Source organism: Carettochelys insculpta, chromosome 30 (assembly GCF_033958435.1).
Source record: "Carettochelys insculpta isolate YL-2023 chromosome 30, ASM3395843v1, whole genome shotgun sequence".
Classification (NCBI taxonomy): Eukaryota; Metazoa; Chordata; order Testudines; family Carettochelyidae; genus Carettochelys; species Carettochelys insculpta.
Window position 1 is genome coordinate 818,489 of NC_134166.1, and position 26,515 is coordinate 845,003.

The following is a 26,515-nucleotide window of genomic DNA, read 5'->3' on the forward strand; positions in this document are numbered from 1 at the left end:
TAAATGTACAGTTGCAATGGGTTTGTTCTGTTACTCACGCTGACTGCTGTAACCAAGGGGTGCTGCTACCAAAAGCTGTAGAATTGTACCATGCACTGAATGTTTGGAAAGAGCCATGTGACATGATGACATTGATGTAGAAGCATGAATTGTATGTTGAAGGAGTCTGTAACTCTGAAATGTCACCATTGTTCCCTGTAACTAGTCTTGCAACCTCTGACATGAGAAGGAACATTCCAAACCTATTGTGCGGCATGAAAGGGGAAACTGAGGCACACAGCCATTGTGGTGGTCTGGCTAAATGCCAAGGGTGGAAGCATTTGTACCTTCCGTTACTGGACTGTAACTGAATTCCAGACATTGGCTGGAGCAGCTGTATGGACTGGTGGTCAGATGGCGCAGGACCCAGACCACAAAAGACCTGTTTGATCTGTTGGTGCTGCAGCATCTGTATGGGCTCTGCCCGCCCGACTTGAGAACGTGGCTGACGGACCGGGGCCGAAGCAGCGAGACCAACCAACCCAAGGGAACTAAAGGGACTTGCCTGGCTGCATCACATGAAAAGAGCCAAGACCAAGCTCCTGACTTGGAGCCTCCCCCAGCAGGACTATGACGTGGAGGTGGTGCACATCGAGGGGAGAACAGAGGGTACAGCCAATGCCCTGTCACAAGGGGAGAGCCCCGAACTTCCCCAGGTCACCAGTTGAGTGACCCCGCTCAGTTCAGTCTGGAAGGGGGGAGCTTGTGATGGAGTGGGGGATACCTGTGTGTGTGTGTGGCTCACAGAGGGTGTGGGGCTCCTGCTGAGGGTAACCTTGATGACCAGGTAACACCTTTGTACTGCAGACAAAGGAGGAGGTGGAGCCTGAGGGGTTTGAACTGGAACTGGGAATTGGAAGCAGTTAGTCTGGGCTGGGAGAGAGAGACAAAGGAGGGGGCTAGGCCCCAGCTCTGGGGGCCCCTCGGGGCCTCCTCTCCCCAACATGGATGGGACTGGCTGTCTCTGCCTGCTGCACTGACTCCTCTGTACGATGCTGTGTCCTGTCGGCTAATAAACCTGCTGTTTTCCTGCTGAGTGAGAGACTCTCCTGCCTGCGGACAGGGTGCAGAGCTTTGGGGACCCCAGAACCCCATCACAATTTGCACCATTGTTTAAGAAATATGTGAAGAAGTATCACTAGGAAACAATGTAAATCGATTATTTTTTCTTGATGATTTAAATCAATGAACCCTGGAAGGATTAAAGGGTAACAGTAGAAAGCTCAGAAATTCCCACCACTTAAGAATTGATGATTGCATTAAAAAGCTGAAAAATCCATAGACTCAAATGGGAACTTACAACCATAAAGAGGGGTGGTTAGCCATAGACCTAGGGGTCAGCCCTGCAAAGCCTCAGAGCATTGGCCCATGCCGACGTGTGCGTGAGATGTACTTTCAGTAAATGCAGCACATTACCTTGCCCCCTAAAAAGATCCCATATACTCCTTATGAGTGTAACACAAGGACCCTTCACCTGGATCAGTGCAGGCATCACAGCTGGGCTCCCCCCTCAAACTGAGTCCCACATGCTGGGCTGAGGTGCTACCCCCCATGGGTGTAAATGAGCCCCTGACACTCCTGGGGGGTTGGGCAGAGTGCCAGAGTGTTGCCATGGCCAGCCAATGCTCGGCTCAGCTGGGCAGGAGCTGGACCAGCACTGCCCACCCTGCCCCCTGGCGCTCTGCCCACCTGCCCCCTCATGCTCTGCCCACCCTGCCCCATAGCGCTCTGTCCACCCTGCCCCCCCAGCGCTCTGGCCACCTGCCCCATAGCACTGTGCACACCCTGTCCCCCGGCGCTCTGCCCCCCCGGCGCTCTGCCCCCCCTGCCCCCAGTGTGCTTCCCACCCTGCCCCCCGGTGCTCTGCCCACCTGCCCCATAGCACTCTGCTCACCCTGCCCCCCGGTGCTCTGCCCACCCTGCCCCATAGCACTCTGCCCACCCTGCCCCATAGCACTCTGCTCACCCTGCCCCCCCGGTGCTCTGCCCACCTGCCCCATAGCACTCTGCTCACCCTGCCCCCCGGCACTCTGCCCACCCTGCCCCCAGTGTGCTTCCCACCCTGCCCCCCGGCGCTCTGCCCACCTGCCCCATAGCACTCTGCTCACCCTGCCCCCCCGGTGCTCTGCCCACCTGCCCCATAGCACTCTGCTCACCCTGCCCCCCGGTGCTCTGCCCACCTGCCCCATAGCACTCTGCTCACCCTGCCCCCTGGCGCTCTGCCCACCTGCCCCATAGCACTCTGCTCACCCTGCCCCCTGGCGCTCTGCCCACCTGCCCCATAGCACTCTGCTCACCCTGCCCCCTGGCGCTCTGCCCACCTGCCCCATAGCACTCTGCTCACCCTGCCCCCCCGGTGCTCTGCCCACCTGCCCCATAGCAACTCTGCTCACCCTGCCCCCCGGCACTCTGCCCACCCTGCCCCCAGTGTGCTTCCCACCCTGCCCCCTGGCGCTCTGCCCACCTGCCCCATAGCACTCTGCTCACCCTGCCCCCCGGCACTCTGCCCACCCTGCCGTGGCAGTGCCTCACACTGGGGTGGAGGAACACTGTCCACACACTTAGCACCCGCCTGCCACGGCCTCATTCCCATTCCCGCCGCTGTCTCCTCCACACCCTGCTGCCCAACCCTGCCTGTGTTCAAAGAGCCCCTCCCAACCCCCGTCAGCTGCTCTCAAGCCCCCCCACATGCAGCCCCCTGCTCCCCAGGCAGGTGTCCCCTCCAGCCCCACAGGGCCCCTGCTCCTGTCTCCCAAGGGGGTCCTAAGCATCAGAGCTGCCTGGGCTTCCTGGGGTGTGAGACAACCCTGCCCAGGAACACGAGCCTCCTTCCCTGCCTAGGGCGCCGCTGGAAATCCCTTAGCACTGAGCCAGTCTCACTTGGCCCCCGCCCCCCGCTGCTGCCCCAAGCCTTGCTCTGCTCAGGGAGCCAGAGGCCAGTGCTTGCAGCTGGCTCCTAAGAGGCCCATCCCTGCCTGTGCTGGGGTCTGTGGTGGGTCCCGGGGGCCCATAACAGCCGGGCACGTGTCCAGCTCCCACCAGTGGGCAGGACCCTTTCTGACACTGTGGGTGCTGGCACTAGCGCTGCGGGGGATGGGGTGGGGCTAACGCAACCCACGGCTCACATGGGTTCTAGCTCATGCAGGATTTACAGGTCGGTTCAATGGCACCCATGCCCCCACTCCAGAAGATTTTCCAGCAGCCCTACCCAGCACACCTCCCTTCCCAGCTCCCTGCATGACACTGGACTCCCCAGCCAACCACAATCATCGGTTATGCCCATTCGCACCCCTCATAAACCTTCACAGCTCCCCCTGCCCCCCGCAAACACATGCCGCCTGCTTGAGGGAAGGCTGGCCAGGGAGGAGGAAGTGGTGCACCCAGCCACTGCCTGCAGAGCCCATGCCGGGGCCATCTGACTGCCAGGCAAGCAGGCAGTGCATGCCCAGGTACCTGCCCACAGCCCTGCACCGTGCCTGCGAGTGCCACCACACCCTGATGCCCAGGGCATGGAACACACGGCCAGAGGGGAGGGTTGGCACCAATATGGCAGTGCAGAGCAGGGTCTGTCCCCCACAGGCCTGTCCTGCTGCACTGCTCTGACCCCAGAGCAGCCCCCTTCACCTGGGAGAGCAGCACAGGTGCGAGCAGCCAGACAGCGTGTGCCCAGGGCCCCTCCAGGGCCGGTCCAGCAGTGGGTGTGGCAGCATCTGTGAGAATCACTGCTCCCAGTCTCTGACATTGCAGTTTATTGTAGGAAACCATGAAAATACAGTGATTAGACAGCAGAGACCCCCAGCAGATCCCCCAGCCAGCCTGGGAGCTCCCAGTGCAAGTGTGGGCCACACTTCCAGAGCACGGGCCCCAGCCCAGCCCCCAGTGCCAGAATCTGGCTCCTCCTGGGCCCCAGCCCAGCCCGGTGTGTGGGAGCTCAGGCCCCACCAGCCCCACCCCTGCCCCCTGCCCATGGCACGGTCCAGGAAGGCATAAAAGCGGCTGGATTTGCTCCCCCGCCCCCTCCCTGAGGCAAGCTCTGCAGGGCAAGGAGGAGGAGGCAGGAGTCAGCTGGCAGCCAGGGTGCAGGAGGGCAGGGCCTGCCTGGCATGGGGAGTTCCCACCTGGCAGCTTGGGAGTGCATGCGCTGCTGCAGTCTCCCACCCACCCATGAAGGCTGGAGTCTCCCAGAGGCGTTTCCAGCAGGACACACCATGGGGCAGGAGTGCCCAGTACCCTCCCAGCAGGAGGAGGGCGTCTCTGCACCCCTCCCCTGCCATCTCCCCACTGCCCCACTCTGGGCAGCAGTTGGGCTGGCTGGGTCAACAACTGTGTCTACAACTAGCCTATAAACCACCTTCTGTCCAGCCCAGCCAGCCTCCCACCAGCCCTGGGCCCAACTCCCCCACCCCCAACGTGCTGGACCCAGGCTGCCTCTGCCCAAGAGCAGGTAAGGCAGCGGCTGGGGCTTCCTTGGTCACATGGAGGCAGGATCTCAGGAACATGACAACCTGCCAGGTCCTGCCCGTCCTCAGCCAGAGCCTGGGGCTGATGCTGGGGCACTGCACCAATGGCTCAGACTCCCGAGAGGTGGGGCTGGGGGGAAGGGGCGCAGCAGGGCCCAACCCCCTGCCCCAAGCCAGCAGAGCAGAAAGGGAGCATGGTGACGCAGAGAGCAGAGCGGGGCTCGCCTGGCCCCTGAGGCCTGAGTTCAGGGCAGCTCCCATGCTGACAGAGTGCCTGTACTGCCCTCCTGCGCTCTGGGTCGGCCCCACATTGGAGCCTCGCTCTCCTCCCACTTGGGACCCCGCAGGCCACAGCCCAGTGCCCCCCCAGGCTCAGTGGCTCCCCCACAGCATCTCCAGGGCGTGCGACCCTGCGGCTGGAGCCCCAGCCAGCTCAGTCCAGCTTGGCAAGGCCCCCGATGGTCACTCTGCGCTCCTGCTTGCTGGCCACCAGCTCCTGCAGGTGCAGGGCCCCGCCCCCGATGAAGCAGAAGGCCGGGCACACGGGGCCTGAGCAGTCCACGCCGCACTCCCACAGGCCGCGGAAGGAGACAGCATCGTAGAAGCTCACCTTGCCTCGCTCGTAGTCCAGGCAGATGCCGATGCGGGGGGGCAGGGGGATGGTGCAGCCGCTGGGCTCTCGGGAGGTGAGGCTGGCGCCATGGGACAACAGGATCTTGCCCATACCAATGGTCAGGAAGGCATACGGGGGGGGCACATCCACAGTGGCATCCTCTGCCCCGCTGTCGTGCCCGCTGTCCGGGTCGTACCTGCTGGGCGGGGGCGGGGGCAGGGGAGCATGAGCACATGGCACAAACAGGCCCATCCTCTGGGTGCAGCAGCCTCAGACAGGGCGGACTGCAGCCCCCCCCCGCCCCACGGCAACCCCCATCCCTGCTTCTCAGGCACGAGGGGAGGGAGCAAAGCAGGCCAAGCACTCAGCCGGGTACGGGGTGTGATGGGGAGCCCAGGACCCCTGAGACGGACTGAGCGCCCCAGGGAGCCTGCCAAGGTCCAGCCAGGCAGCACCACTGAGCCCTGCCCCCTGCCCCTGGCCTCACCTGGGGCTCACCACATCCTGCGGCACTTGGAACCACTCCTGCAACTTGCTCTCCAGGCCCACGCCCAACTTGACCAGGTAGGAGCTGGGGTCCACACAGCAGGCCCAGTAGCTGCGGCCCTGTGTGATGGCCACATCGCCGATGAGCAGGTCGGTGGACAGGTGGCAGCTGGTCATGAGGCGCTCGGCTGCGAAGAGCATCGGCAGGCCCGGCACGCTTCGCACCGCCCGCTGGTCCTTGCTGATGGCCAGGCGCTCCCGGCTGCAGCCCCAGCGATTGTCCAGGAGGAAGTTCAGGACTGAGGCGAGGGAGAGAACAGACAGTGGGGGGGGGTGCGCGTGGGACTCCTCAGGGGCCCAGCACCATGGGCTCCCCAAGCCCAGGACGAGTGCTCATGAGCCACAGTCCCTGAGTGCTCACTGCACATCCCCGACATGGGGCTGGGGTGACTCCCAAGGCAGCATCCACTCGGACATCCCCAGAGCTGCACCACAGATCTCCCCGATTTCACAAGGACCAGAAAGACATGGGACGTGCTGGTGCAGGTAGCTCCCCCCTCACCTGGTGCGGGCAGCGCAGGCGCCTAGATCCCCCCTCACCTGGTGCGGGCAGCGTGTGCGCCTAGAACCCCCTCACCTGGTGTGGGCGGCGCGGGCGCCTAGATCCCCCCTCACCTGGTGTGGGCGGCGCGGGCGCCTAGATCCCCCCTCACCTGGTGTGGGCGGCGCGGGCGCCTAGATCCCCTCTCACCTGGTGTGGGCGGCGTGTGGGGGTAGATCCCCCCTCACCTGGTGCGGGCGGCGCGGGCGCCTAGATCCACCCCCCACCTGCTGTGGGTGGCGTGTGCGCCTAGATCCCCCCCCACCTGGTGCGGGCGGCGTGTGCGCCTAGATCCCCCCCCACCTGGTGCGGGTGGCGTGTGCGCCTAGATCCCCCCCACCTGCTGCGGGCGGCGTGTGCGCCTAGATCCCCCCCACCTGCTGCGGGCGGCGTGTGCGCCTAGATCCCCCCCCACCTGCTGCAGGCAGCGTGTGCGCCTAGATCCCCCCCCACCTGCTGCGGGCAGAGTGTGTGGGTGGATCCCCCCCACCTGGTGCGGTCGGCATGTATGGGTAGATCCCCCCCCACCTGCTGCGGGCAGCGTGTGCGGGTAGATCCCCCCCCACCTGCTGCGGGCGGCGCGGGCGCCTAGATCCCCCCCCACCTGGTGCGGGCGGCGTGTGCGCCTAGATCCCCCCCCACCTGGTGCGGGCGGCGTGTGCGCCTAGATCCCCCCCCACCTGGTGCGGGCGGCGTGTGCGCCTAGATCCCCCCCACCTGCTGCGGGCGGCGTGTGCGCCTAGATCCCCCCCCACCTGCTGCAGGCGGCGTGTGCGCCTAGATCCCCCCCCACCTGCTGCGGGCAGAGTGTGTGGGTGGATCCCCCCCACCTGGTGCGGGCAGCGCGGGCGCCTAGATCCCCCCTCACCTGGTGCGGGCGGCGTGGGCGCCTAGATCCCCCCTCACCTGGTGCGGGCGGCATGTGCGCCTAGATCCCCCCTCACCTGGTGTGGGCGACGCGGGCGCCTAGATCCCCCCCCACCTGGTGTGGGCGACGCGGGCGCCTAGATCCCCCCCCACCTGGTGCGGGCGGCTTGTGCGCCTAGATCCCCCCTCACCTGGTGCGGGCGGCGCGGGCGCCTAGATCCCCCCTCACCTAGTGCGGGCGGCGCGGGCGCCTAGATCCCCCGACCTGGTGCGGGTGGCGTGTGCGCCTAGATCCCCCCTCACCTGGTGCGGTCGGCATGTGCACCAAGATCCTCCCCCACCTGGTGCGGTCGGCATGTATAGGTAGATCCCCCCCCACCTGCTGCGGGCAGCGTGTGCGGGTAGATCCCCCCCCACCTGCTGCGGGCGGCGCGGGCGCCTAGGGCCCCCCTCACCTGCTGCGGGCGGCGTGTGCGGGTAGATCCCCCCCCACCTGGTGCGGGCGGCGTGTGCGCCTAGATCCCCCCTCACCTGGTGCGGTCGGCGTGTGCACCAAGATCCTCCCCCACCTGGTGCGGTCGGCATGTATAGGTAGATCCCCCCCCACCTGCTGCGGGCGGCGCGGGCGCCTAGGGCCCCCCTCACCTGCTGCGGGCGGCGTGTGCGGGTAGATCCCCCCCCACCTGCTGCGGGCGGCGTGTGCGGGTAGATCCCCCCCCACCTGGTGCGGGCGGCGTGTGCGCCTAGATCCCCCCTCACCTGGTGCGGTCGGCGTGTGCACCAAGATCCTCCCCCACCTGGTGCGGTCGGCATGTATGGGTAGATCCCCCACCACCTGCTGCGGGCGGCGTGTGCGGGTAGATCCCCCCCCACCTGGTGCGGGCGGCGCGGGCGCCTAGGGCCCCCCTCACCTGCTGCGGGCGGCGTGTGCAGGTAGATGTCCTCACTGTACTCTCCAAAGCCGGCCTTGTTGCAGCCCTTTACCCTCAGTACGTAGACGCTGTCTGTGTCCAGGTACTCCACCAGGGCACTGGTGCCCCGCACCTCCTCCTGCCGCTGCCACAGCTTGAGCGCCTTGGCCTTGGCATCGCTCCGGCGGTACTCCACTGTGAAGTGCCAGGCGGGCGGCGAATGCTGGGGCAGGCGCCAGCACAGGAAGATCTGGTCGTAGGCGTAGGTGCGCTGTGTGTCAATGACTGGTGCCTCAGGAACTGTGGGGAGAGACAGGCGTCAGGCTGGTGCGTGCCATGGGCAGGCGACCGCCACAGGCAGGGAGGGGCGTTCCGGACGGACGGACGGACGGACATGACCAGCAGGAGGCTCAGGGGTCTGGCTGCCGAGTCTGTGAGCACCAGGGAGAGAGTCAGGGACAGGGGACGAGCTGCTGAGAGGCTCCAGGGACCAGGCGGGCTGTGTGCAAGTGGGGGAGAGACAGAGAGGAGAGCGGCTGGGGGCAGGGAAGGATGGACGTGGGCATGGACAGATGGGCACACTGTGGGGATGGGGCATGGCGGAGAGAGGGATGGACGGCCCAGACTGGGAGAGAGCACAAAAGAGTGAGAAGAAAACAGTGGGGCAATGGAAGAAGAGGGAGAGAGGCGGGCGGGAAGTTGGGGAGCAGTGGCACATGGAGGGACAGGTACAGAGCAATGGGGTGGTAGATGGAAGGGTGGGCACAGAGGAATGGGGTGGTAGATGGAAGGGTGGGCACAGAGGAATGGGGTGGTAGATGGAGGGGTGGGCACAGAGGAATGGGGTGGTAGATGGAAGGGTGGGCACAGAGCGATGGGGTGGTAGATGGAGGGGTGGGCACAGAGCGATGGGGTGGTAGATGGAGGGGTGGGCACAGAGCAATGGGGTGGTAGATGGAAGGGTGGGCACAGAGGAATGGGGTAGTAGATGGAAGGGTGGGCACAGAGCGATGGGGTGGTAGATGGAGGGGTGGGCACAGAGCAATGGGGTGGTAGATGGAAGGGTGGGCACAGAGGAATGGGGTGGTAGATGGAAGGGTGGGCACAGAGCGATGGGGTGGTAGATGGAAGGGTGGGCACAGAGCGATGGGGTGGTAGATGGAAGGGTGGGCACAGAGCAATGGGGTGGTAGATGGAAGGGTGGGCACAGAGCAATGGGGTGGTAGATGGAAGGGTGGGCACAGAGCGATGGGGTGGTAGATGGAGGGGTGGGCACAGAGCAATGGGTTGATACAAGGAAAGACAAGGATAGAGATTTGGAGTAGTACATGAAAGGACAGGCACAGAGGAATGGGGTGGTACGTGGCGGGACAGGCACAGAGGGGTGGGGTGGTTCATGGAGGAGACAGGCACAGAGGGATGGGGGGGTTCATGGAGGGGACAGGCACAGAGCGATGGGGTGGTACGTGGAGGGAACAGGAACAGAGGGCTGGGTCGGTACGTGGAGGGGACAGGAACAGAGGGCTGGGTCGGTACGTGGCAGGACAGGCACAGAGGGATGGGGCGGTTCACGGAGGGGACAGGCACAGAGGGATGAGGCGGTTCATGGAGGGGACAGGCACAGGGGGATGGGGTGGTACGTGGCAGGACAGGCACAGGGGGATGGGTCGGTACGTGGAGGGGACAGGCACAGAGGGATGGGGCGGTTCATGGAGGGGACAGGCACGGGGGATGGGGTGGTACGTGGCGGGAGAGGCACAGGGGGATGGGGCGGTTCATGGAGGGGACAGGCACAGAGGGATGAGGTGGTTCGTGGTGGGACAGGCACAGAGGGCTGGGTCGGTACATGGCGGGACAGGCACAGGGGGATGGGGCGGTTCGTGGCGGGGACAGGCACAGAGGGATGGGGCGGTTCACGGAGGGGACAGGAACAGAGGGATGGGGCGGTACGTGGCAGGACAGGCACAGGGGGATGGGGCGGTACGTGGAGGGACAGGCACAGAGGGATGGGGCGGTACGTGGAGGGACAGGCACAGAGGGCTGGGGTGGTACGTGGCAGGACAGGCACAGGGGTATGGGGTGGTTCATGGAGGGGACAGGCACAGAGAGCTGGGGTGGTACGTGGCAGGACAGGCACAGGGGGATGGGGTGGTTCATGGAGGGGACAGGCACAGAGGGCTGGGGTGGTACGTGGCAGGACAGGCACAGAGGGATGGGTGGTTCATGGAGGGGACAGGCAAAGGGGGATGGGGTGGTTCGTGGAGGGGACAGGCACAGAGGGATGGGGCGGTACGTGGCGGGACAGGCACAGGGGGATGAGGTGGTTCGTGGAGGGGACAGGCACAGAGGGATGGGGCGGTTCATGGAGGGGACAGGCACAGAGAGATGGGGCGGTTCATGGAGGGGACAGGCACAGAGGGATGGGGCGGTACGTGGCGGGACAGGCACAGAGGGATGGGGCGGTTCATGGAGGGGACAGGCACAGAGGGATGAGGCGGTTCATGGAGGGGACAGGCACAGAGGGATGAGGCGGTACGTGGCGGGACAGGCACAGAGGGATGGGGCGGTACGTGGCGGGACAGGCACAGGGGAATGGGGTGGTATGTGGCGGGACAGGCACAGAGGGATGGGGCGGTTCATGGAGGGGACAGGCACAGGGGGATGGGGTGGTACGTGGCAGGACAGGCACAGAGGGATGGGTGGTTCATGGAGGGGACAGGCAAAGGGGGATGGGGCGGTACGTGGCGGGACAGGCACAGGGGGATGAGGTGGTTCGTGGAGGGGACAGGCACAGAGGGATGGGGCGGTTCATGGAGGGGACAGGCACAGAGAGATGGGGCGGTTCATGGAGGGGACAGGCACAGAGGGATGGGGCGGTACGTGGCGGGGACAGGCACAGAGGGATGGGGCGGTACGTGGCGGGACAGGCACAGAGGGATGGGGCGGTACGTGGCGGGACAGGCACAGAGGGATGGGGCGGTACGTGGCGGGACAGGCACAGAGGGATGGGGCGGTTCATGGAGGGGACAGGAACAGAGGGATGGGGCGGTACGTGGCGGGACAGGCACAGAGAGATGGGGCGGTTCATGGAGGGGACAGGCACAGAGGGATGGGGCGGTTCATGGAGGGGACAGGAACAGAGGGATGGGGCGGTACGTGGCGGGACAGGCACAGAGGGATGGGGCGGTACGTGGCGGGACAGGCACAGAGGGATGGGGCGGTATGTGGCGGGACAGGCACAGAGGGATGGGGTGGTTCATGGAGGGGACAGGCACAGGGGGATGGGGTGGTATGTGGCGGGACAGGCACAGGGGGATGGGGCGGTACGTGGAGGGGACAGGCACAGGGGGATGGGGCGGTACGTGGCAGGACAGGCACAGGGGGATGGGGCAGTACGTGGAGGGGACAAGCACAGGGGGATGGGGCGGTTCACGGAGGGGACAGGCACAGAGGGCTGGGGTGGTACGTGGCAGGACAGGCACAGAGGGATGGGTGGTTCATGGAGGGGACAGGCACAGGGGGATGGGGTGGTACGTGGCGGGACAGGCACAGAGGGCTGGGGTGGTACGTGGCAGGACAGGCACAGAGGGATGGGTGGTTCATGGAGGGGACAGGCACAGGGGGATGGGGTGGTACGTGGCGGGACAGGCACAGAGGGCTGGGGTGGTACGTGGCAGGACAGGCACAGAGGGATGGGTGGTTCATGGAGGGGACAGGCACAGAGGGATGGGGTGGTACGTGGCAGGACAGGCACAGCGGGATGGGGCGGTACGTGGCGGGACAGGCACAGAGGGATGGGGCGGTTCATGGAGGGGACAGGAACAGAGGGATGGGGCGGTTCATGGAGGGGACAGGCACAGAGGGATGAGGCGGTTCATGGAGGGGACAGGCACAGAGGGATGGGGCGGTACGTGGCGGGACAGGCACAGAGGGATGGGGCGGTACGTGGCGGGACAGGCACAGGGGAATGGGGTGGTATGTGGCGGGACAGGCACAGAGGGATGGGGCGGTTCATGGAGGGGACAGGCACAGGGGGATGGGGTGGTACGTGGCAGGACAGGCACAGAGGGATGGGTGGTTCATGGAGGGGACAGGCAAAGGGGGATGGGGCGGTACGTGGCGGGACAGGCACAGGGGGATGAGGTGGTTCGTGGAGGGGACAGGCACAGAGGGATGGGGCGGTTCATGGAGGGGACAGGCACAGAGGGATGGGGCGGTACGTGGCGGGGACAGGCACAGAGGGATGGGGCGGTACGTGGCGGGACAGGCACAGAGGGATGGGGCGGTACGTGGCGGGACAGGCACAGAGGGATGGGGCGGTACGTGGCGGGACAGGCACAGAGAGATGGGGCGGTTCATGGAGGGGACAGGCACAGAGGGATGGGGCGGTTCATGGAGGGGACAGGAACAGAGGGATGGGGCGGTACGTGGCGGGACAGGCACAGAGAGATGGGGCGGTTCATGGAGGGGACAGGCACAGAGGGATGGGGCGGTTCATGGAGGGGACAGGAACAGAGGGATGGGGCGGTACGTGGCGGGACAGGCACAGAGGGATGGGGCGGTACGTGGCGGGACAGGCACAGAGGGATGGGGCGGTATGTGGCGGGACAGGCACAGAGGGATGGGGCGGTATGTGGCGGGACAGGCACAGAGGGATGGGGTGGTTCATGGAGGGGACAGGCACAGGGGGATGGGGTGGTATGTGGCGGGACAGGCACAGGGGGATGGGGCGGTACGTGGAGGGGACAGGCACAGGGGGATGGGGCGGTACGTGGCAGGACAGGCACAGGGGGATGGGGCAGTACGTGGAGGGGACAAGCACAGGGGGATGGGGCGGTTCACGGAGGGGACAGGCACAGGGGGATGGGGTGGTACGTGGCAGGACAGGCACAGAGGGATGGGTGGTTCATGGAGGGGACAGGCACAGAGGGCTGGGGTGGTACGTGGCGGGACAGGCACAGAGGGCTGGGGTGGTACGTGGCAGGACAGGCACAGAGGGATGGGTGGTTCATGGAGGGGACAGGCACAGAGGGATGGGGTGGTACGTGGCAGGACAGGCACAGCGGGATGGGGTGGTACGTGGCGGGACAGGCACAGAGGGATGGGGCGGTACATGGCGGGACAAGCACAGAGGGATGGGGGGGTTCACGGAGGGGACAGGCACAGCGGGATGGGGTGGTACGTGGCAGGACAGGCACAGGGGGATGGGGCGGTTCATGGAGGGGACAGGCACAGAGGGATGGGGCGGTACGTGGAGGGACAGGCACAGGGGGATGGGGCAGTACGTGGAGGGGACAAGCACAGGGGGATGGGGTGGTTCATGGAGGGGACAGGCACAGGGGGATGGGGTGGTTCATGGAGGGGACAGGCACAGGGGGATGGGGTGGTACGTGGCTGGACAGGCACAGAGGGCTGGGGTGGTACGTGGCGGGACAGGCACAGAGGGCTGGGGTGGTACGTGGCTGGACAGGCACAGAGGGATGGGGCGGTACGTGGCAGGACAGGCACAGAGGGATGGGTGGTTCATGGAGGGGACAGGCACAGAGGGCTGGGGTGGTACGTGGCAGGACAGGCACAGAGGGCTGGGGTGGTACGTGGCAGGACAGGCACAGAGGGATGGGGGGGTTCACGGAGGGGACAGGCACAGAGGGATGGGGTGGTACGTGGCAGGACAGGCACAGCGGGATGGGGTGGTACGTGGCGGGACAGGCACAGAGGGATGGGGCGGTACATGGCGGGACAAGCACAGAGGGATGGGGGGGTTCACGGAGGGGACAGGCACAGCGGGATGGGGTGGTACGTGGCAGGACAGGCACAGGGGGATGGGGCGGTTCATGGAGGGGACAGGCACAGAGGGATGGGGCGGTACGTGGAGGGACAGGCACAGGGGGATGGGGCAGTACGTGGAGGGGACAAGCACAGGGGGATGGGGTGGTTCATGGAGGGGACAGGCACAGGGGGATGGGGTGGTACATGGCTGGACAGGCACAGAGGGCTGGGGTGGTACGTGGCAGGACAGGCACAGAGGGATGGGTGGTTCATGGAGGGGACAGGCACAGAGGGCTGGGGTGGTACGTGGCGGGACAGGCACAGAGGGCTGGGGTGGTACGTGGCAGGACAGGCACAGAGGGCTGGGTGGTTCATGGAGGGGACAGGCACAGAGGGATGGGGTGGTACGTGGCTGGACAGGCACAGAGGGATGGGGCGGTACGTGGCAGGACAGGCACAGAGGGATGGGTGGTTCATGGAGGGGACAGGCACAGAGGGCTGGGGTGGTACGTGGCAGGACAGGCACAGGGGGATGGGGTGGTTCGTGGAGGGGACAGGCACAGAGGGATGGGGTGGTACGTGGCGGGACAGGCACAGCGGGATGGGGCGGTTCATGGAGGGGACAGGCACAGCGGGATGGGGCGGTTCATGGAGGGGACAGGCACAGGGGGATGGGGTGGTATGTGGCAGGACAGGCACAGACGGATGGGGCGGTTCATGGAGGGGACAGGCAGAGGGATGGGGTGGTACGTGGCGGGACAGGCACAGAGGGATGAGGTGGTTCATGGAGGGGACAGGCACAGAGGGATGGGGCGGTTCGTGGAGGGACAGGCACAGAGGGATGGGGCGGTTCGTGGAGGGGACAGGCACAGAGGGATGGGGCGGTTCATGGAGGGGACAGGCACAGAGGGATGTCATGGGGTGGCAGATGGGGGGATGGGCACAGGGGCCGGGCACAGGAGAGCGGGGGCTGCTCTACGGGCGGGAGCGTGACTTGCCTCGGGTGCGTCGGTGGTGACTCAGCAGCGGCCATGGCCTATAAACAAACAGAGGTAGAAGCAAGTCTGAAAAGAGTCCCCAGCGGCTGGCAGCGCAGGGCCCAGGGTGGGCGCCTGCTAGGGGAGGGCACCGCCATGCCCACGGGAACAGAACACTTCCAGTCCGAGAGTCCTCGCCCAGCCGGCTACTCACCATCTTCGTCTGGCTGAGCACCCTCCTCCTGTCTGCTCACATGGAAGTCCCAACACGCAGGCCACTGCCCCAGCCTTCCTGCAGGGTGCCCGGAGCGTGGAGGGACTGACTGGCTGCACCCCATGGACATGGGCCCTGGGGACGGGGACCTGCCCCCTGTGCATTTCACATGCCCAGCTGTGAGCTACTGCCTGGCCGGGGGCTGTGTGAGCAGGGCCAGGCACCGCAGTACCCAGGGATGGGAGCCAAACGTGGAAGGCTTTGCGAGTCCCTGAGGGTATTTCCCCAAACAGCCTCTGTCCAGTCCAGCAGCTACCAGCCCCAGCCCAGCTCCACGCAGAAGGGAGTGAGAGGGCCAGGCTGCCAGGCAGGGAGCTCCTCCCACTCCAGACAGAGCTCCTCCCCCTTCAGACAGAGCTCCGCCCCCTGCAGCTGCCAGGCCGGGGCACCCCTTCAGGAACCAAGCCATTGACAAAGCCCCTCCCCTCAGTCCAGCGCTCCTCCCAGTCTCCAGTCACTGGTGGTTCTGGAGCTGGCTCCAGCCCTCACATTTACCTTTGATGAAGGTCATGTCCGTGAGCAGCTTCATTTCCCTGCTGAGGTCCAGCTGGAAGCGGCTAAAGGAGGAACTGGCTGCTGGCCGGAAGCTCTGCAGCGAGTCAGTGGCCCGGAGGACCCTGCAGTGACAGGAGATGGGGTGCTGGTGTGACAGGCTCCAGGTACCTCCAGTGCAGAGTCCATCCGACTCCTGTATCGGCCACTGGCCTCTGAGCACCGAGTCCCCCTGCTAGCCCCAGAGCTGCAAGGCTCCTCGTGCACCGAGGATGGTGCAGCAGTGTGATGGGGTTCAGGGGTCCCCCTGCACTGCACCCCGTCCGCTGGCAGGAGAGACTCTCACTCAGCAGGTACAACACAAGTTTTATTAGGCAACAGAAGCCTAGTTTCTCACAGAAGTGACAGCACAGCAGCCAGAGACAGTCCTTCCAACCCGTCCTGGGGAGAAGACCCCGAGCGGTGCCCCTCTGGGGTGTAGCTTCCCCCTCCTCAGGCTGGCTGCCTTCCAGCTCTCCCTTTTCCTAGCCTCTAACTGCCGCCCCCGATTCAAAACCCAGCTCAGCTCCTCCCTCCTCTTTGTTCAGGAAGAGCTGTTACCTGCCAGTTGTAGCCCCAGGGTCATCCTTAGCCACTGGGAGCTGCTGCTTGCCTCAGACATCCAGCCTGACTCACACATGCACTCCCCCCACTCCATCACATCTCTCTCCCCTTCCAGACCGAACTGAGCGGGGTCACTTAGCCAGTGACCTGGGGAAGTTCGGGGCCCTCCCTGCGTGACAGGGCATCAGCTATGGTGTTGTTGTTCCCCTTCACATGGACCACCTCCATGTCGTAGTCCTGCAGGAGCAGACTCCACCGCAGGAGCTTGGCGTTGGCCCCTTTCATGTGATGCAGCCAGGTCAGGGGTGAGCGATCGGTGTACACGGTGAAACGCCGTCCAAACAGGTACGGCTGCAGCTTCCCCAGCGCCCACACCATGGCCAGACATTCCTTCTCTATGGCCGTGTAGTTCTGCTCCTGGGGCAGCAGCTTCTTACTCAGGTACACGATGGGGTGTTTCTCCCCTTTGTCATTCACCTGCATTAGCACCGCCCCCAGCCCCATGTCTGAGGCATCGGTGAACACCAGGAAGGGCTTGTTGAAGTCTGGATTTGCCAGCACTGGGGCCCTGACCAGTGCCTCCTTCAGCGCGCAGAGGGCCTCTTGGCACTGCTCGGTCCAGATCACCTTGTCAGGCTTTCCCTTTTTACACAGCTCCGTGAGGGGGGCTGCGATGGAGCTAAAGTGGGGCACAAACCTCCGGTACTACCCCGCCATCCCAATGAAGGCCTGGACCTGTTTCTTAGTCTGGGGTGTTGGCCAATCTCTGACAGCTTCCACTTTAGCTGGCTCTGGCTTTAAGCAGCCGCTGCCCACCTTGTGGCCCAGGTAGGTCACCTCAGCCATTCCCACCTTGCACTTCCCTGCCTTGATAGTCAGACCAGCCTTCTGGAGTCGGTCCAGCACCTGCTTGACTTGGGACACATGGTCCTCCCACGTCTGGCTGAAGATGCAAATGTCGTCCATGTAAGCCAGGGCAAAGCCCTCCATCCCTTTCAGTAGCTGCTCCACCAGACGCTGGAAGGTAGCGGGTGCCCCCTTGAGGCCAAAGGGCAGGACCAGGAACTCGTAGAGCCCCACAGGGGTGATGAAAGCCGACTTAAGCCGGGCATCTTCGTCTAATGGCACTTGCCAGTACCCCTTGGTGAGGTCTATGGTGGTGAGGTAACGGGCTCCCACCAGCTTGTCTAAAAGGTCATCAGGCCTGGGCATGGGGTAGGCGTCCGATACAGTGATGGCGTTAAGCTTGCGATAGTCCACACAAAACCGAACAGACCCATCTTTTTTTAGGGATTAACACCACGGGAGAGGCCCAGGGGCTGGAGGAGGATTGGATCACCCCCAGAGCCAGCATGTCTTCAACTTCCCCCTCTATGTCCTGAGCCGTCCTCCCTGTGGCTCTGAATGGCACACACTTGATAGGGGCGTGGGTGCCTGTCTCTGTTCGGTGGACAGCCAGGTCACTGTGTCCGGGTCTGTCCGAGAACAGCTGTCGATGCGAATGCAGCACCTCCTTGATCTCCGTCTGCTGGGCAGGGGTCAGCTGGTCTGAGAGGGGAATAGACTCCAGCAAGGAGCCGGCTCCAGTCCTTGTGAGCAAATCCACCAAGGGATCATCCCCCTGCCCCTCCCAGTGTCTGCACACGGCCAGCACCAAGTTCTGTCTGTCCCAGTAAGGTTTCATCATGTTCACATGATAGACCCGGTGGCTGTGGGCCCGGTTCGACAGTTCCACCACATAATTCACGTCATTTAGCTGTTTGACAACCTTGAAGGGCCCATCCCAGGCTGCTTGCAGCTTGTTCCGCCGCTCAGGTACAAGGACCATCACTTGATCCCCGGTGGCATAGGCTCGGGCCCTGGCGTTACGGTCATACCAGACCTTTTGCTTCCTTTGGGCCATGGAGAGGCTCTCCCTGGCCAGGCCCATCAGCTCGGTGAGTTTTTCCCGGAAGGTCAGTACATACTGTACCACTGACTCCCCTTCAGGGGAGGCCGTCCCCTCCCACTCTTCTCTGAGCAAGTCCAAGGGTCCCCGTACCCTCCTTCCGTACAGCAGCTCAAACGGGGAGAACCCTGTGGATTCCTGGGGCACCTCCCTGTATGCAAACAGCAGGTGGGGTAAGTACTTGTCCCAGTCATGGGGGTATTGATTCATGAAGGTTCTCAGCATCTGCTTCAGAGTCCCATTGAACCTCTCCACCAGCCCATTGGTCTGCAGGTGGTAGGCTGTGGCCCAGGTGTGCCGGACCCCACACTTGTCCCACAAGCTTTGCAGTAGGGCCGACATGAAGTTGGACCCCTGATCTGTGAGGACCTCTTTGGGGAACCCCACTCTGCTGAAAATGGACAGCAGTGCATCCGCCACGGTGTCAGCGTCGATAGAGGTCAAGGCCACTGCTTCTGGGTATCGCGTGGCAAAATCTACCACCACCAAAATATATTTCTTCCCCGAACGCGTTGCCTTGCTGAATGGGCCCACTGTGTCTATAGCCACTTTCTGGCGGGACAGGCTCTGCCCCCCAGATCGATCATTCTCTTCCAGCTGGGCAATCAGCTGAGCCTTGGTCGCCTTCCCCACGGTCAGGCCCCTCTCTCTGCACAGCCCCGCTAGCTCTGCCTTCAGGAGTCGGGTATAATCCATCTCCCCGCTGCCTCCCGGGGTATCCACTCACCAGCAGCAGCTGCAGGAATGGCTCTGTTCCCCCTCTGGCTCTTGTGAGACTCCTTCCTTCTCTTGTGCTCAGTCAGCCACTGCTGGGAGCTCATCCGTGGGTGCAGTGCATCCCACTTCTGACACCAGTGTGATGGGGTTCAGGGGTCCCCCTGCACTGCACCCCGTCCGCTGGCAGGAGTGACTCTCACTCAGCAGGTACAACACAAGTTTTATTAGGCAACAGAAGCCCAGTTTCTCACAGAAGCGACAGCACAGCAGCCAGAGACAGTCCTTCCAACCTGTCCTGGGGAGAAGACCCCAAGCGGTGCCCCTCTGGGGTGTAGCTTCCCCCTCCTCAGGCTGGCTGCCTTCCAGCTCTCCCTTTTCCTAGCCTCTAACTGCCGCCCCCCATTCAAAACCCAGCTCAGCTCCTCCCTGCTCTTTGTTCAGGGCAGAGGTGTTACCTGCCAGTTGTAGCCCCAGGGTCATCCTTAGCCACTGGGAGCTGCTGCTTGCCTCAGACATCCAGCCTGACTCACACATGCCCTCCCCCGACTCCATTACAAGCAGCCACACCCCGGCCCCTGGAGCACCCAGCAGTCATGGTACCTGCTGTGCAGCTGCTTGGCTGCCTGGATGAAGCAGGGGTGGTCGGTCTCCTTCAGCACCTCCTGGGCGTAGCCCACCAGGCCCGAGTTCTCCAGCATGGCCCGGTGCTCCTGGAGCTGGCGGTTGAGGCTGGCCAGCCGCTCCTGCTGGGACTCCTCGATGGCCTGCAGCAGGGCTGACTGCTTCTCCTCCAGCACTGTGCACAGGCCCCGCATCAGCTGGGAAACCTCCTCCTTGGCCTGGCCCCCGTTCACCTGCCAACACAGAGGGGTCACCATGGGCTGTCCAGGGCAGATTGTCTGCTGCCCTGTGGCGTCAGTGCCTGCCCTGGGCAGCTGGAGGTGCCCTAGGGGTGGACTGCAGGCCAGATGCACCTAGACACTGCCTGCCCCAGAGGTGAGGTAGCAACCCCTCCCCAGCTCTGGCAGTGCCCCTCACCGGTGTCCCCCTCACCTCAGTGTGCTTCACCATCTCTTCCAGCTCCGCAATCTGCGTCTGCACCGTGTCCTGGTTGCTCAGGATGTACGCGAGGCTCTTTGTCAGCTTCTCCTGCACAGACAGGATGAGCACTGAGAAACGCAGGCCCCCATCTCACCCAGGCCAGGGCCCCGGGTGCACACTCTGCCCACGAGGCGTGGGGACTGCGACGGTGGTGCTGAGTTACAGCGGGACTGACCTCCTTAGGAATCCGCTGCATGTAGCTCACTGGCTCTGAGACGCCCCCCACAAGTCCCCAGCTCCCTGTGTGACCCCATTCACTGCATCCCCCACTCTGCAATGCTGGGGCTGCACCCTCCCCTGCTGGTACTGGGCCCCCCACCCTCCCTGCACCCCCCATCACTGGTACCAAACCCCTCCCCTGCTGGTACTGGGCCCCCCACCCTCCCTGCACCCCCCATCACTGGTACCAAACCCCTCCCCTGCTGGTACTGGGCCCCCCACCCTCCCTGCACCCCCCATCACTGGTACCAAACCCTTCCCCTGCTGGCACTGGGCCCCCCACCCTCCCTGCACCCCCCATCACTGGTACCAAACCCCTCCCCTGCTGGTACTGGGCCCCCCACCCTCCCTGCACCCCCCATCACTGGTACCAAACCCTTCCCCTGCTGGCACTGGGCCCCCCACCCTCCCTGCACCCCCCATCACTGGTACCAAACCCTTCCCCTGCTGGCACTGGGTCCCCCACCCTCCCTGCACCGCCCATCACTGGTACCAAACCCTTCCCCTGCTGGCACTGGGCCCCCCACCCTCCCTGCACCCCCCATCACTGGTACCAAACCCTTCCCCTGCTGGCACTGGGCCCCCCACCCTCCCTGCACCCCCCATCACTGGTACCAAACCCTTCCCCTGCTGGCACTGGGTCCCCCACCCTCCCTGCACCGCCCATCACTGGTACCAAACCCCTCCCCTTCTGGTCTGCACCACCCCAGCTCTGCGATGGGATTCTACCCCCAGGGGATGCTTCAGCTGAGCCTCCCAGCCCTGGTAGAGCCGCCTCCCTGCGGACGCCCCTGTGTCCCTTACCCTGAGGGCCTGGTACGCGCTGAGCACTGGTGTGATCTTGTGGCTGGCGTGAGTGCGGCGCACACAGCACAGCTGGCACACGAGCCGCTGGCAGCTCTTGCAGTAGTGAGTCACGTCCTCCTTGTGCTCCGGGCACGTCAGACCCTATGCGACAGAACCCTGTGCAGGGACAGCTCCGGCACCCGCTGGGCAGTGCACCCAGCCTCTGCCCCGCCGGTCTGCTTCCCGCCCTGCCCCCTGCTCCCCCCCGGCCTGCCCCCCCCAGCCTCCTCCTTGTGCTCCAGGCACATCAAACCCCATGCGACAAAAGCCCTGTGCAGGGACAGCTCTGGCACCCGCTGGGCAGTGCCCCCGGCCTACCCTGCCCCCCACAGCCTGGCCTGCCCACCCCCCCCAGCCTGTGTGACAAAACCCCTGTGCAGGGACACCTGTGGCACCCCGCTGAGGCAGTGCCCCCCGGTCTGCTTCTTGCCCTGCCCCCCTGGCCTCTGCCCCCCCCAGCCTGCTTCCTGCCCCGCGGCCTGCCCCGGCCCCCCCCAGCCTGCTTCCTGCCCCCCCGGCCTCTGCCCCCCCCAGCCTGCTTCCTGCCCCCCCGGCCTCCGTTCCCCACAGCTTGCTTCCTGCCCTCCCCAGCCTCTGCCCCCCACAGCCTGCCCCCTCTCACCCTGGCCCCTGGCCCCCCGGCCTCCCCCCCCCACCCATCCTCCCCTCCCCGCCCCCTCCTTTCCTGTCATTGCCCACTGAGCTGGTGTTTGTCAGCATTCCCTCGCCCCCAGCCTGTCTCCCCTCTCCCTCCCGGCCTGTCCCCTTGCCCCCGCCCTCTCCTCCGCTCCCCAGCCTGCCTCCTTCACCCCCACACCTGCCCCCTCTGTACTCAGAGATGCCCCCTTCCCTCTCTGGCCTGCACTCTCCATCCAGTGACCCCTCCCTCCCTGGCCTTCCCCCCAGTGACCCCTTCTCTCCCACCTGCCTCAGCATCTCCCTTCCCTGCCTTCAGCAGCCCTACCCAGAGGGCCCAGCAGAGGCAGACCCCACATGGTGACACAGGATCCAGCACTGCCCTGTGCAAGATGCACGGACCCGCTGCCAGGTCTCCCCCATTCAGGTGCCTGTTGACGCCTGCTCTGGCCGGGGCACTGATGGGCCAAACACACCCCCTCCCTCCAGGGTCCCAGCCTCCTCCTGGTGCCAGAGCCTGGCTCTGGGCAGCCCCTACCTTAGGCCGGAAGGTGAGGGTGGGTGGCGTGGGCTCATGCTGGGCCCGCTGAGTGCCCCAGGGGTGGTAGAGCTTGAAGCACTCATTGCAGAAGCTCGACTTGCACTCGGTGCAGCCCTTGGTGGCCTCCAGCTGGGGGGGTTTGCAGAACTGGCACATGATGGCCGTGCTGATGTCAACGGTTTGGCGGTACCGCTCCACGACTCGCTCCAGCGTCAGGTTCCGGAACAGGCTGCCCAGGCCCCGCTCGCCCAGGTCCACATCTCGCTGGCAGGCTGGGCATGGGAAGCTGATGGTCTGGGGGTGCACGGCCCCTCGCTTCCGCCCAGGGTAGGTGCCGAACCCTGGGGAGCCCAGCAGCCTGTCATGGGACATTCCACCCTGCAGTGTCTCTTGCCCCCTCCCATCATAGCTGTCATGGCCAACACCACCTTGCCACGTCCCCCGCCATGAGCACCGGCCCCCAGCCATGGCTGCTGCAGCTGTCACCTCCCACCACAGCTGTCTAAGCACAACCGCCACCTGCCCTGGCTGCCAGCCCCAGCCCGCCCCTTAGCCCCGTCAGAGGGTACCCGCATCCTCCGTCCCTTGCACAGATGCATCAGGCCCAGTTACCCTCCTAGGCCCTGCCTCCTTCTCCTAGCTCCCATGTGCGCCCCACCAGGGCTGCCCTGGCTGTGCTGCACAGACCCTGCCCTTTCTGCCAGGGGGACGGGGAGCCTCTGGGAATCTGCCAGGGCTCCGACGGGGAAGGTGCCAGCCAGTGCTCGGAGCAGGCGTGCTCTGTGGCAGGGCTGGGGACCTCAGGGTGTATCACACCACTCCCTGTACCCACCTGACTTGAGGAGCCGGTCCAGGCGGTCAGGCTTCGGGGTGAGCCTGCGGCCCAGGCGGGGACTGCGGGTGGCTGGCGTGGAGGCAGGCGAGGTGGGCTCTGAACTGGGGTCACAGCAGATGTAGCCGTGCTGCAGCAGGGTCTCACTGGCACAGACATGGCACACGTTGTGCATACAGGGCAGGGCCAGCGGCTGCTTGTACATCTCCTTGCACACAGGGCAGATCAGCTCCCGCTCCATGTTCTTCATGCTGGTCTGGAGCGGGCCAAGGAGACCTGTCAGCTCCCTGGAGGGCCAGCACTAGGGCAGCCACCCTCAGCAGGCAGGCTGAGATGCTGCCAGACCCTCGGCAGAAGAGGGGGCGCTGGGGCTCAGCCCTGCTTGGGGAGCTCCATGCTGGCCCCCCCACAGAGAACAGGGCCCCCTGCCCGCCCTCCCAGGCTCACAGCAGCTGCTAGCTGGCGGCTCTCATGGGTAACAAGAAAGGTCGTGTTCCCTGCTGACATCTCCCAAACCAGCCCAGCCTAGTGCATGGTCCCAGACCGCTCCAGACCCTGGCCGACCTGCCAGGCATGTCCATGGGCTCTGACCCCAGCTCCCCAGGCTGATTCGTCTCCAGGGCCTGGCCTGCAGAGCCCCTGCCGTGCGCCCCACGCAGAATTCAGGAAAGAAACACCTCTCAGGGCGGCACTGCAGAAATGCATTAGAGGGGAGCACCTGTCCCGGAAGCACTGGCCACTGGCATGCAGGAGAAGGGACCCCAGACTGGATGGGCCCATGGGACAGCAGGAGCAGGGATACGCATGGATGGGGCTTTGGGCGATCCAGGATTGCAAGGAGTCAGTACCCGGCTGGCTGGACTCACCAGGTTCTAGAGGTTTCTACACCATGCTTGGCATTGGGAAAGGTGGCAGACTCTGCCACTTCCCTATCAGGCTGGGGACACACCACATCCCCCAGTGCCCAGCTGCTTCAGGAAGCTGGAGCTGGGTTTGGCCCTTGTTCCGCCGCCCCAACCTGCCATCTTTCCCCTCCTCACGCCCAATTGCACACACAGGGCCTGAGGCTGCTGGTTCGCTCTGCAAACACCCACCCAGAGCCAAATCCTGACCCAGAGCGGCCAGCCAAGGCCTGGTGCAGGCCCCAGACCCCATCCCAGGGCAGGCCCTGAGTTCCAAATGCTGCCGGCCGAGCTCTCTAGGACACATGCTGTGTCCTGAACAGGCCACAGGCTGCCAACTCCCCCCACTGGACAAAGAACACCCCCCCCCGCAAAACAACCTGCTCCCCCTGCCCCATCCAAGGGCACACTGCTCCAGGCTCCGCTGTCCCTTGTTCAGCTGGCACGTCCCAGGTGCACCTGCCCAGCCCAGTGAGCGCTGCAGACGCTAACCCTCCCCCCCGACCCCCCCCCGGGTGCTGCTGCTACTGCTGCACAGCTCGAAGCCTGCAGCCTGTCGGCGCGTCCACCTCCCAGGCACAGAGGGGCCGATCCCAGAGCCCAGGCCCTGCCAGTGGGGAGGGAGAGCTGTCAGCTGGCCAGGGCCTGCACTCACCTTGCTGCATCCCTTGGATGGCATCTCTCCTTTCACAGAAGAGGCGTCCATGACACAAAGAGAGGGGGAGGAGAGGGGAGGAGCAGGGGGAGAAGGGGGCAGGGCAGAGACAGAGCTGGACTGGGCCCCGCTGCTGCTGCTGCCTGGCACCCAGCCCTGGGAGCGCCTGCATAGGGTTGCTATGGAGACTGAGGGATGTGCACGGGTGTTCAGGATCCTTCTCAGCCTGTGGGGAAGGAGGAGGAGCCAGGAAGGGGTGGAGGTGGGGAGGATTCCCCAGGCGGGGGAAGAGGGAGTGGGAGCAGGGCAGTGCCTAGACAGGTGGATTCAGCATCTCACCCAAAAAGCAGCTAGGCTAGTGGGGCACACCATGGGCCACCCACCATTACTGCCTCTACCCCCCGCACCTTGCACTGTATGCCCATCCCCCATACAGCCCATAACCAGCCATCCCCATACACTGCACACTGATTGTCCTTTGCACCACCCAGTTATCCTCCACTACCTCTGTGCACTGCACACCCCATCCCGTATTAAATGCACACTGACAGTGACCCCTGCTTTGCACACTCCACCTCCCGTGCACTGCACAACGACCATCACCGTGTACATTGCACACTCCATCTCCTGCGCACTGCACAACGACCATCACCCCGTGCGTTGCACACTCCATCTCCAGCGCACTGCACACTGACAATCACCCCGTGTGCTGCACACTCCATCTCCTGTGCACTGCACACCAACAATCACCCCGTACGTTGCACACTCCATCTCCCGTACACTGCACACCTACGATCACGCCGTGCACTGCACGCCCCATCCCCCGTGCATCCCAAAGAGCCGCTCCCCTCCCCGCGCCAGCCCCAGTCGCTCACACTGATCCGGACGAGCGCATCCATGATGGAGGTGAAAGTCTGCAGCTCCTCGCCCTCCGCCATGGCTCCGGGCCGCTCGCGGCCGCGCTCTGCTCCCCACGGCAGCCGCGACGAGCACCCCAGCGCGCGGCGGAGCGCGCATGCTCCCGGGACCGGCAGCCCAGCATCAGTGGGGGGCGGAGGCCGCCCGGCCGGGACTATTACCGAGCGTCTTCCGGAGCGGCCCGGCTCCTGCAGCCCCCTGCACCCCGGGGCCGCCCCGCTTCCAGCCCACGGGCCTTTGGGGAATTCGCTCCAGGCCCGAGAGCCACTCGCCAGGCTGCCGGGCATCCCGCGGGGAGCAGCCCCGAGCCCGGGAGAGAGATGAGCGCCCCGCGCCAGCGCTGTGCCCCGGGCCTGGGCGACCTCCCGCCTGTCCCGCACCCGCTGCAGGAGCGCGTCTGCTCCGTGCCCAGCGCCACGGCTGAGCCGGGACAGAAGCGCGAGGCCGGTGACCGGCACCGAGGCGCGCCCCGCGAGGGCTCAACGCTCGTCCGGGGGCCCAGGCAGAGCCAGGCCCGAGCCACCAGCGAACCCCTGAGCCTCGCAGGGCAGCACCTCCCTCGCGGCCCTGGGCGAGGGCCCAGCGCGGGGATACCGGGCCGGGGCCGGCAGCAGGCTCGGCGGAACCACCGTAGGGCAGAGGGGATCCGCCCAGCCTGGCACAGGAGACCAGCTGTCCAAAGGCCCTCTGCTCCCAGCCCTCCTGCCCCACTGCCCCCAGCCCCACCGCTCCCACCCCACACTCTGCTCCCAGCCCTCCTGCCCCACTGCCCCCAGCCCCACCGCTCCCACCCCACACTCTGCTCCCAGCCCTCCTGCCCCACTGCTCCCAGCCCCACCGCTCCCACCCCACACTCTGCTCCCAGCCCTCCTGCCCCACTGCTCCCAGCCCCACCGCTCCCACCCCACACTCTGCTCCCAGCCCCACCGCTCCCACCCCACACTCTGCTCCCAGCCCTCCTGCCCCACTGCCCCCAGCCCCACCGCTCCCACCCCACACTCTGCTCCCAGCCCCACCGCTCCCACCCCACACTCTGCTCCCAGCCCCACTGCCCCCAGCCCCACCGCTCCCACCCCACACTCTGCTCCCAGCCCTCCTGCCCCACTGC

The 26,515-nt window shown here is 65.1% G+C and overlaps 1 protein-coding gene across 1 annotated transcript; it reads right to left on the reverse strand.

The window, feature by feature from the left end:
• Positions 1-3,989: 3,989 nt before the first annotated feature.
• Positions 3,990-25,493, reverse strand: TRIM46 (tripartite motif containing 46). The gene is made up of 10 exons (XM_074980767.1): positions 25,365-25,493; positions 22,933-23,188; positions 22,098-22,441; positions 20,882-21,025; positions 19,811-19,906; positions 19,358-19,611; positions 15,493-15,614; positions 7,978-8,277; positions 5,600-5,897; positions 3,990-5,308 (listed from the first exon to the last, which is right to left on the reverse strand). The coding sequence occupies exons 1-10, from the start codon at positions 25,425-25,427 to the stop codon at positions 4,933-4,935; spliced, it is 2,253 nt and encodes a 750-aa protein (XP_074836868.1). The 5' UTR covers positions 25,428-25,493; the 3' UTR covers positions 3,990-4,932.
• Positions 25,494-26,515: the final 1,022 nt, after the last annotated feature.

What these genes read in the sequence shown, in the direction of transcription:
- TRIM46 (XM_074980767.1), bottom strand. Translation starts at nt 25,427, where the DNA reads ATGGCGGAGGGCGAGGAGCTGCAGACTTTCACCTCCATCATGGATGCG. An exon ending in GGACCGGCTCCTCAAGTCAG is followed by an intron (nt 22,442 to 22,932) that starts GTGGGTACAGGG and finishes TGGGCTCCCCAG; the next exon opens with GGTTCGGCACCTACCCTGGG. An exon ending in GGACATGACCTTCATCAAAG is followed by an intron (nt 8,278 to 15,492) that starts GTAAATGTGAGG and finishes CTCTCCCCACAG; the next exon opens with TTCCTGAGGCACCAGTCATT.